This window comes from Miscanthus floridulus, chromosome 17 (genome assembly GCF_019320115.1).
Source record: "Miscanthus floridulus cultivar M001 chromosome 17, ASM1932011v1, whole genome shotgun sequence".
NCBI lineage: Eukaryota > Viridiplantae > Streptophyta > Magnoliopsida > Poales > Poaceae > Miscanthus > Miscanthus floridulus.
In genome coordinates this window covers 45236291-45247896 of record NC_089596.1, presented here as the reverse complement: position 1 = coordinate 45247896, position 11606 = coordinate 45236291, and the positions used below count along the sequence as shown (strand labels likewise).

Here is an 11606-nt window from a genome sequence, read left to right as displayed (position 1 = left end):
GTTCATCCTTATGTTTATACTCCCTGCAGGTTGGTAAAAGAAGTCATTTTGGACAGTGACACGGTCTCCAAGCATAACTACTTTGATTTATTTTAATAAAAATATTTATTGAAAAATGATATATGTATATTTTTATCAAAGTATTTTTCAAGACAAATCTATTCACGTGGTTATCACATTTTCAAACTCATTCATGATTTATATTCCCAATGTGACCCAAACCTTGTCCAAAACGACTTCAATCTTTTACCAACCTGGAGGTAGTATATATGTTAAATTCCCTAATGTTTGACATGTCTTTTGTTCACCTGCTAAATGGCTTAAGCGGCTATTTAACTCATCATTGCTTCTTAGTAGGGATGAAAATGGTACGGATATTTTCTGACCATATTCGAAACCGAATCCGTTTAGAGGGGTTGAGATCTGTCCGTATCCGAGTCCGGATATCCAACATCCGATACCGTATCCGTATCTGAATACTCAAATCGCATATTTATGATGTCGATATCCAATCGTATTCTATCCGACATAGTTGACACTATCCGTATTCGAATCCGAATCCGGACAGAAATATGAATACAAATTTAATATCGGTGATATCCGTCCGTATCCGATCCGTTTTTATCCCTACTTCTTAGTCTCTAGAAAAAAAATGAGAAAAAAATGAAACGCTAAAGGTCATAGCCGGCTATCTAGAACTCTGACAGTTTGGATGGCCCATGAATTCTCATGACATCTCATATATATTACACAGATCATTCCGAATCTGGTATCCCAATCATGAGCTAATCGACCAGACATCATAATCATCCTGATCTGCTATGATTTAACCTCCAAGAATTCCATAGTAGTCGAGTTTAATTTATTAAGTTCTTTGAACAGTTTCTTGAGGTGATATATAAAGTAAAGACAAGGGCTTCAATCTCGTCTTCCCGTCTTTGCTGCTCAGAGTAGAATTCTTGTACACTTCGACAAGACGAACGGTGCAAGTGCAATGGTGTGTATGAAGAGGAATTTCCATTTGCTTTTATCGAATATGAAGATTCCTAGTCTGATCTCTTCTTTGCATTCTCTCAGAATACTTGACAATGTCGATACCAGAGGTGTTGCGGCCACCAAATGCAGACTCCAGCTTGTCCAGGTCAAACATGTCAGCCATTATTCTCTGGCTCTCGGAATTGTTAGTGTAGACGAATTTCACTTTCTCTTTCAGCTCTGGCTCGATGAAGTAATTTAGTATCTACAAAAGCAAGCTTTCAGAACTAAGGCATGCAGATGTTCTGGAAAGCACAGTTCAGGGATGCAAAGGGTACATTGTCAGTTCCAATATTCAACTGAACCTACAATAGAAGTACTACTATGTACATTACATGTGCGCTGGGTGCACTCATCAGTATCTGGGGTCGAGCATACCATTCTCAACATATAAACTTTTCAAGAAACAAATTATCCATTAAACATGTCTTTGACATTAATTCCATTGTAATGTGCCATAAAAATATAATACACAATATACATTGACACTACAGTAATGAATTAATATACTATGATTTCTATGAAATGTTTGACAACCTATATCTGAATTATGAAATGGTGTTGTTAAACTTAGAAGAGTATAGTAGTGCTTTCAGGAATACCGTACCTTCCAAAAGGATTCGAATATCTTTGGAGGGTTGCAAAGAATTGCAGCTCCTACCAACCCTGGATAATAGTTCTGAATTATGTGCACTGATTGACGTGACTCCGCCAATGGAGTACTTGATACTGTCCATCCACTGAAATCAACTACCCAAACAATGTTTTCTTGTGCATTTTTTGAGCTCATGGTTTCCAAGTTGTAAACTAGTAGTTTGACCTGCTCCTTCGCTGGAACTAAGCTCTGTTCAAACACGCCTTAAGATTAGCAAAATGTATGTTATGGACAAAGAAGTAAAAAACTATTCTTCAAATTTAAGAAATCCCTACTGGACATTGGTATGATCTCCCAAATGTAAAATAAGTATCAAATTTTTTTTGCATGATGTTTGAAGAAGAAAATGATGCCAAAACATATATTAAGATACATATTTCTTTATACAAAACATTTAAATTATTTCATATGCCAGATATTACGGCTTTTTGCTATGGTATTGTCATGTACGGGCGCACCTATAGGCGCCGTCGTGACGCCAGGAGGGCTGCGGAGCGCGCGGCCAAGGCAGGTGCCACCGTCAGTGGCTAAGTTTAGAAAGATAGGACCTAGTTTCCTTTTGCATGCCTTAATTATAGGAGAGTTTGGTTGGGCCATTGGCCATATATGCCGTGTAACAGACTTGGAGAGAAGCAAGGAAGATCAATTATCCTAAAGTTGCTCCTCTCCCAAACTCTCTCAAGCCACCGGTGAGATCTTCTCACGGTGAAGGCCTGGAGCGCGACTACGAGTTACGTAGCCGCGGTCCGGCGACGTTGGGCGTTGAGGCGCTTGACAACCTGGTATCGGCGTCGCGTAGATCCTCTCCCACCCGCTCCAGCCCTCCACCACCCCCTTCCACGTCCACTCCTTCCACCGGCCACTCCACCACCATGGCTGAACCCACCATCAAGGACCTCATGGAGATGATGAAGTCGTTCCAGACTGAGTTGTCTTCCGTGAAGGCCGACATGGCCACCATGAAGGACAAGTCATCATCGTCGTCGGACAACGGCGGCGGCGGGCGTGAGGAGCCTCCTCGTGATCTGGATCGGCCCCCACGATTCCAGAAGCTCGACTTCCCCCGCTTCGATGGCAAGACCGATCCGATGCTCTTCATCAACAAATGCGAATCCTATTTTCGCCAACAGCGCACCATGCCGGAGGAGCGCGTGTGGATGGCCTCCTACAATCTGGAGGACGTCGCGCAGCTGTGGTACATCCAGTTGCAGGAAGACGAGGGTACGCCGCCATGGGGACGATTCAAGGACCTCCTCAACCTTCGTTTCGGTCCACCTCTCCGCTCGGCGCCCCTGTTCGAGTTGTCGGAGTGTCGCCGCACCGGGACCGTGGAGGAATACTCCAACAGGTTCCAGGCTCTGCTGCCGCGCGTGGGTCGGCTTGAGGAGGGCCAGCGCGTCCAACTCTACACCGGCGGCCTTCTTCCCCCGTTGAGCCATGCCGTCCGCATCCATAATCCGGAGACGCTCGCCGGGGCCATGAGTCTCGCCCGTCAGGTCGAGCAGATGGAGTTATCGCGGCTACCCCCACCGGCCACCCGGGGAGCCCCTCGTGCCCTGCTGCCAGCGCCGGCGCCTACGCAGCCGCTGCTCGCCCTTCCTGCACCACCAGCGGGTGCGGCCCAACCGCGACAGGATGGCCCGCCTTTGAAGCGGCTGTCCCCGGAGGAACAGGCGGAACGGCGCCGTCTCGGCCTCTGTTTCAACTGCAATGAGCCGTACTCCCGCGGCCACAATCGTGTCTGCCGCCGCATCTTCTACCTCAACGGCGTCGAGATCGCGGCCGCCGACGAGGGACCAGCGGGGGACGATCAGCAGGACGGCGCCCCTGTCTTCTCACTCAGGGCAGTGGCCGGTATGCCCATCTGTGATTCCATGCAGGTGCGGGTCTCCCTGGGCGCCACCACCCTCGTCGCGCTCCTGGACACCGGCTCCACACATAATTTCATCGCCGAGGACGCCGCCCGCCGCACCGCAGTGAGCACGGGATCACGCCATCGTCCTCAAGCCCGGCTCTACACCTGTGGCGGTTCGGCCCTACCGCTACCCGGCGGCGCACAAGGACGAGCTGGAACGGCAATGCGCCGCCATGCTGGACCAAGGCATCGTACGCCGCAGCGATTCGGCGTTCTCATCGCTGGTATTGCTGGTCAAGAAGCAGGACGGGGCTTGGCGGTTTTGCGTGGACTACCGCGCTCTTAATGCCCTCACCGTCAAGGATGCTTTCCCCATCCCCGTCGTCGACGAACTCCTTGATGAGCTGCATGGTGCGCAGTTCTTCACCAAGCTGGACCTCCGCTCCGGCTATCACCAAGTCCGGATGCGGCCGGCTGATGTACACAAGACGGCGTTCCGAACCCACGACGGCTTCTATGAGTTCCTGGTGATGCCGTTTGGGTTATGCAACACTCCGGCAACATTCCAGGCGCTCATGAACGACGTGCTCCGTCCATTTCTTCGTTGGTTCGTCCTTGTCTTTTTTGATGATATATTGATTTACAGCAAGACTTGGGCAGATCACTTAAGGCACATCCGCGCCGTCCTCGCCGAACTTCACCGCCATGTCCTCTTCGTCAAGCGATCCAAGTGCATCTTTGGGTCACCTTCCATGGCATACTTGGGCCACATCATCTCCGCCCACGGTGTGGCCATGGACCCGGCCAAGGTGTAGGCCATTCACGACTGGCCGGCACCTCGCTCGGCGCGCGCGGTGCGTGGCTTCTTGGGCCTCGCCGGATACTACCGCAAGTTCGTCCACGACTACGGCAAGATTGCGGCGCCCCTCACTTCGTTGCTGAAGAAGGAGGGCTTTTCCTAGAACGACGCGGCCCAGGCAGCCTTCCAGGCACTCAAGGCAGCCGTGACGTCGGCCCCGGTGTTGGCGCTGCCCGACTTCACCAAGGGCTTCATCGTTGAGTGTGACGCGTCCACGCATGGCTTCGGGGCGGTCTTGCTGCAGGAGCACCATCCGATCGCTTATTTCAGCAGGCCGGTCGCCCCCCGCCACCACGCTCTGGCAGCGTATGAGAGGGAGCTCATTGGGCTGGTGCACGTCGTGCGCCACTGGAGGCCGTACCTGTGGGGGCGCGCGTTCCTCGTCCGCACCGACCACTACAGCCTCAAATTCCTCCTCGACCAGCGCCTCTCGACGATCCCGCAGCACCATTGGGTGGGCAAGCTCCTCGGCTTTGACTTCTCGGTGGAATACAAGCCGGGTGCCACGAACACCATCGCCGACGCGCTGTCCCGGCGCGACACCAACGAGGAGGGCTCGGTCTTGGCGCTGTCCGCGCCTCGCTTCGACTTCGTCGACCGTCTTCGTCATGCTCAACGACAAGAACCAGCCCTGGTCGCCCTCAGGGATGAACTAGCAGCCGGCACTAGGGGAGCGCCGTGGTCGCTGCTGGACGGCATGGTGGCATATGCTGACCGGCTCTACATCCCGCCGGACTCCCCCCTGCTGCTCGAAGTGGTGGCTGCTACGCACGACGACGGACATGAAGGGGTGCAGCGGACTCTACATCGCCTTCGCCGGGACTTCTACTTCCCCGCCATGCGCCGCGTGGTCCAAGACTTCGTCCGCGCCTGCGCAACGTGCCAGCACAACAAGTCTGAACACCTACACCCGGCGGGCCTGCTGCTGCCCCTGCCCGTTCCCCAGGCCGTGTGGTCCGACGTCAGCTTGGACTTCATCGAGGCGCTGCCTCGCGTTGGGGGCAAATCGGTGATCCTCACAGTGGTCGACCGGTTTAGCAAATACTGCCATTTTATCCCACTGGCTCGCCCCTATAGTGCAGAGTCCGTGGCCCAGGCGTTCTTCAGCGAGATCGTTCGCCTCCACGGGATCCCTCAGTCCATGGTGTCGGACCGGGACTCAGTGTTCACCTCAACGTTCTGGCGGGAGCTGATGCGACTCACCGGGCCCAAGCTGCACTTGACGTCCGCCTTCCACCCGCAGTCCGATGGCCAAACGGAGGCGGCCAACAAAGTCATCGTCATGTACCTCCGGTGTTTCACTGGGGATCGGCCACGGCAGTGGCTGCGATGGCTGCCATGGGCGGAGTACGTCTACAACACGGCGTATCAATCGTCGCTCAAGGACACTCCATTCAAGGTGGTCTATGGTAGGGACCCCCCCTCCATCCGCTCTTATGAGCCTGGAGAGACCCGGGTGGCGGCGGTGGCCAAGACAATGGCTGCACGCGAGGAGCTCCTAGCGGATGTCCGCTATCGTCTGGAACAAGCCCAGGCTGTCCAGAAGAAGTTCTACGACCGCCTGCATCGACCGGTCTCCTATGCCGTGGGTGACTGGGTGCTGCTGCGCCTTCGCCAACGGGCATCTTCCTCTCTTCCCCAGGCGCCCAAGGGCAAGCTGAAGCCGCGCTTAGTCGGGCCTTACCAAGTCACCAACTGCATCAACCAGGTGGCTGTTCGTCTAGCGCTGCCCCCGCGTGCCAAGCTGCACGATGTCTTCCACGTCGGCCTTCTCAAGAAGTTCGTCGGCGCACCACCGGCTACGCCACCTCCCCTCCCACCCATTCATCATGGGGCGGTGACTCCAGAACCGGAGCAGGCTGTTCGGTACCAGCTGGCAAAGGGTGTTCGGCAGGTGCTCATCCGCTGGAAAGGGCAGTCCACTGCTGGTGCTACTTGGGAGGATGTTGCAGACTTCCGCGACAAATTTCCCCAGTTTCAGCTCGAGGACGAGCTGACCGTCGAGGGGGGGAGAGATGTCATGTACGGGCGCACCTATAGGCGTCGTCGTGACGCCAGGAGGGCTGCGGAGCGCGCGGCCAAGGCAGGTGCCACCGTCAGTGGCTTAGTTTAGAAAGATAGGACCTAGTTTCCTTTTGCATGCCTTAATTATAGGAGAGTTTGGTTGGGCCATTGGCCATATATGCCGTGTAACAGACTTGGAGAGAAGCAAGGAAGATCAATTATCCTAAAGTTGCTCCTCTCTCCCAAACTCTCTCAAGCCACCGGTGAGATCTTCTCACGGTGAAGGCCTGGAGCGCGACTACGAGTTACGTAGCCGCGGTCCGGCGACGTTGGGCGTTGAGGCGCTTGACAGGTATTGGGAAGTGATTGTGGACGTCGAGCGTGACCTCAGTATTGTGGCCCCCCTCCAACCCCGCGCCCTACTCAGGCTGTCAGGCACTAATGTTGACAACATCCAAACCAAACTCCACAATCAGATCCGAAAGACAGTCTCATGCAACTAAAGGCGGAATAAAATCCACTAAAGGCAAGTACATTGCTACATATCTATAGTGTCAAAGACTATCTAATGCAATGCCACGTAGTCTTTTTTATGACATGAAGGAGAGATAGGAAGCTAAGAGAAAGAGGTAGTTGTTTCGTGAAGCAACCATCTCGTGAGAAAAAATTTAAGAGTTACCATAGGAAAGACCCGGGGGCTATCCACGAGTTACCCGACCAGGAGCTTGGCCCTTACGAGAGGCTCCAACGAGGACTAGTGGGCAGCGCAAGCTTCTCAATACCTCGAGAAAAATCGGTCGTCAACAGAAGTTTGCATTCTTTACCTCATTTATACATACTCCCTCCGTTCCAAATTATAAGTTGCTTTGACTTTTAGTTCATCCATTTTTCTACATATCTAGACATATTATATCTAGATGCATAGTAAAATGGATGTACCAAAAAAAGTCAAAACGACTTATAATTTGGAACGGATGGAGTACTTAATTGCATCCCTTGGTTATATGCTTACCTTTTCTAGTCTACTAGTTTGTAAGGTTATTTGATAGGATTGAAATCTAGGTTGCATAACTCTTTTGTGTGAGTGATAACAACACTTAGCAAAACAATAGTACACATTTAGATAGATCTTGTATAGTTTTTGATAAGTAGGTTTTAGTTGGTCATTAGTTTTAAATTACCTCGTTCATGCCTCCTTCTAAATGTCACTGTCCCTTCATCCCTTCCTCGTGTTCCATGTATCTAAACAATCTCTATTTGATTTGGGTCATATGAACTGTGAAGTAGTAGCATCAATTGCACTCGTTTTGTGAAGCACAGGGGATTTGTATCCACTTTTTTGTAATGCGAGAAGTACAAGGCATATTACCAAATTAGTTCTGCCATTTTAACTGGGTAGATTTATTGGCATTTATCATTCCAAAATCACAATTTAAATGATGTTCACTCATACAGTTTTATGCAGATCAAACGAGCATGCATTCAAGGAAGTGGTCATCATTAGGCATGAAAGAATTGGTGAGTATGCGTTTGATTTGTGCGATCATAAGTCCTACTGGTTATGTGACCGTATTATGATTATTTTTCGTGCATTTCTTTTGTGTCACCTCATTCAGGTTTTTCTGAGTGCTTAATAAAATGATTGACACTAAATTTTTTTCCTGCATTAATTTCTTCCATATAGAAGTTCTAGCTGTCTTGCAATAGTTATTTATTATAGGTTTCCTCTTTCTAAGTCAAACAAGGTAAGCAAACCATGAATTCTGCTGAACCACTCATATACAGTTACAGCTAGAAGATTTGACCTTCTGAAAATGGATCTTCATCTGTATATTTACCTAGTGTTGTCCTGAATTCTAAAGTAGTACCAGCTTGTCCTAGGAACATCACTTAGAAGTAATAGAGGTTTATGGAATTGTCATAGGCGAAAAATTCAGTGTTCTAAACAAAAAGTATCTGAGCTAAACTTGCAGATTTACTTCATGCGTTTCATTCCTGAAATTGTGCATCTGTGCTAGTTTGATATGGATGTGACCATATTGTCCATGGATATTGCCGTTGTCATATGCATACAGTGGGGTATTTCATAGCATGGTTGAAATGAAAGTGTACATGCTAATTGCAGCCATGTGAAATTTAAGCTTGCGTAAAAAAAAACATTGTTGATGTATTACGTTTTTTCCATCTCTGGGTTATTATTCTAACGAAGAACAATGTACGGTACCTCTATGTTCTAACCGACCATCTCTAACTGAGATTTCTCAAGTGGGACAGGGGCGCCGTGCCGGGATCCTAGTGAACCGGCACGTGAAATGTACGGAGTTGGGCGAGGTTGGGCAAGGGAGGAACGGATGAGCGGCACAGCACGGAGAAAAATAAATTTTATGTTTGCTAAAATACACTTATTTACATAAATTTAATTTTTAAATGACTTTCTCACATCAACTGTCCACAAAAAATAGAAGGAAATTTTCCTAAAAGTACCATTAGTACTTACCAACTACTTTAACAAAGCTGATAGAATTAATTAAAAAATCAATTCATATTAGCATGCATAGGAAAAATGTACCTACTCTACTGAAGCATATATGTTTCGCACTTTTATATATTTTAGTTACTGCAAAATGTTTGTGTGCATGATTTCTATATTTATTTTGGACAACTAGATTAGCTGCTAAAACTGACCTTCATTGACGGCATTGATACAAACACAGTTCGCCCGTTCTTGTCGAGGTAGTCAGCTATATACGCTTTCTTCAACAAATGCTCCCTTTCAGTAATGTCTTCCTAACATAGATTCCAAAGAAAAGGCTTGCTCTTTGTGACTAAAGATAACATAAACACAAAAGAATACATAACAGTGACCTTTTTACAACCGTATATAAACTTGTGCATGTATATTTGGATTGATCATGTCGCTATACGTGTTCAAATTTTAACTTAAACTCCAACGTCAAAGAAATATACACTCCCAGGCCAGCTCCGTAATAAGGCATTATATAAGTATATCCAATAATATACGGCTACTTACCCAACGGATTTTGTCCGGCCTGTACTGACGCCTCCACTTGACAGTTTCTTTCAGAGCCTTGGTCGCTTGCACCGTGCTCCAGTTTCTAGTACGGAGGAAGCGGCGGATGGTGGAGTCCGTCAAGAAGCCTGGCATCTCTGTTGGCAGGTCACCCAGGAGTTCCCGTACCTCATTTATCTGTATATATGTCCATATCAACAAGTTACTGAAGACCATTTCTGTATTCTGTCAGGTCTCAGGTGCTCACTAAATGAATTTCTCATGGGAACAATTAATGTAAGTTTTCCTGCGGATGTTCTTACTTTCACCGAAGAGGAGATGAAGATTTTAAGCTTTAATTAACCACCGCTTTATTCTGTACAAAACGATGCTGCTCTACTATAAATAGTATATATATGTAATGTAAGCGGCTGAGCCTGCCGTCTTACCTTTGCCTGCTGTTCATCTGAAGACGACGCCTGTTTCTTCAACTTTGGCTCGTTCTTGCTCTTGAGGAGGTTACTCATTGCTTGTGCTCAGTTCTGGGTTTCTGGATACCTGCACACATCCAGTCCACAGGAGGTGCTCCTCGATTTATAGAGTTTTCTTGCGTGTTCCATTCCCTGGTCAGCATCATGGAGGCGAGGATACGAGAAGATCGACGGAATGGAATGGCAAGTGAGGAGATGGTAGTTGAGAGCTATGAATGCGTTCAACGATGAAGCGGGTTCTCTCCCTTGCGTCTGTGTCATGGTCCACGCCGAATTTAAAGGTTGCGTGGACGGATGGAGTTCGGCCAGGACACCTCTCGTATGGATGTGCAGGTGTAGTTGGCTGCGGGCCCTGTTTGATTTCTGCACGACATCGAATATTTAGTACATGGAGTATTAAATATAGACTAATTATGAAACTAATTATATAATTTACGACTAATTTGCGAGACAAATCTTTTAAGCCTAATTAGTTCATGATTTGACAATGTGATGCTACAGTAAACATGTGCTAATGATAGATTACTTCGGCTTAAAAAATCGTCTCGTAAATTAGCCTCCATCTATGTAATTAGTTTTATAATTAATCTATATTTAATGCTCTTTATTAATATCTAAATATTCGATGTGACATAAATTTTAGGAACGTCGAAAGAACCCAACGTCCCCAAGACGAGAAAGACACGGCCGCAGTCACTCTGAATTGCCACCACACATCACGAAGCCTACAGAATGGAGAGACAGTCATATATGGTCCAGCCCCGGCGAGGATTTTCTTCTCACTGATGAGGATGGTCAGCAAAAGAGATTAATTATTACGACAGCACCTAAAGATTCTTCCCGTGAAATAAATATAAGGCACTCAGGCACTTACTATGGTCAAGCCGCTTCGGTTGGCCAGAACATGAAAATATTAATTGTAGAGTCGGATTTTGCCATTGGACCCTTTTACGCGACAGGTCGCACTCGAAGCCGAGCATGCGACGCCCGTGCCCGCGTAGGAGAGGAAGAAGAACATGGCGGCGGTTAGGGTTCTGGTGCGGTTAGGCTTCTATTAATTCCCCGGCAGCTTTAGAAGGGTTTTGGAGGGCGGCGGCCACGACACGGCGATGGAGCGGGCGAGACGGAGGCGGGGTGGGGCGGTGGGAGAAGGCGGTTCAGAGGGGCTGGTAGCGGGGGCGTCGCGACGGAGGTCATCGATGACCTACCCTGGGATTAGGCGAGGGCAGGGTCGAGGGGTGGGGGAGGCGACGGGAGCCCAGGGACCTGGTGGTGGGGGTGGGGGCGGGGGTGAAGGGGGGTGAACGAGGGCAACGCTGACGAAGGTGTCACGACGAAGCTTTAGGGGAGGACGGGGTCGATAGGTGTGGGCGGCGTGGTGAGGCGGTGGGAGCCGTCGGTGGTGGAGGCGGGGAAGGGGTGGTGGAGGAGGAGTGCCAACGACGGAAAAGAAGACGGGAGGAGGGAGCGTCGTGGTGGAGAAGATGGGTCGCGTGTTTCCCAAATGCGCGACCCGTCGTGCGATAACGTGCTCCTTTGCTATACTTTATCCCGACAATAGACCCATGCATGCTGCTTGAAGCCTCCAAAACAGCTCATTTTTAGAAGTGTTGTTAGCAGGCCGCTGATCCTTCTATCGAGGCTCCTAGGCCCAGCCCAGCTTTTTTTATGAGCTTCTGGTCAGCCGATGTCCATAT

General features: G+C 49.1%; 1 protein-coding gene across 2 annotated transcripts; it reads right to left on the bottom strand.

Annotated features, from left to right (window-relative positions):
• Positions 1-571: 571 nt before the first annotated feature.
• LOC136517594 (uncharacterized) lies at positions 572-10009 on the bottom strand. Of its 2 annotated transcripts, XM_066511206.1 has the most exons (5): positions 9868-10008; positions 9440-9616; positions 9094-9195; positions 1643-1879; positions 572-1240 (listed from the first exon to the last, which is right to left on the bottom strand). In XM_066511206.1, the coding sequence occupies exons 1-5, from the start codon at positions 9943-9945 to the stop codon at positions 1028-1030; spliced, it is 807 nt and encodes a 268-aa protein (XP_066367303.1). In that variant the 5' UTR covers positions 9946-10008; the 3' UTR covers positions 572-1027. The 2 variants fall into 2 exon arrangements, with proteins under 2 accessions (XP_066367303.1, XP_066367304.1); XM_066511207.1 differs by lacking the exon at positions 9094-9195 and having other exon boundaries at positions 9868-10009.
• Positions 10010-11606: the final 1597 nt, after the last annotated feature.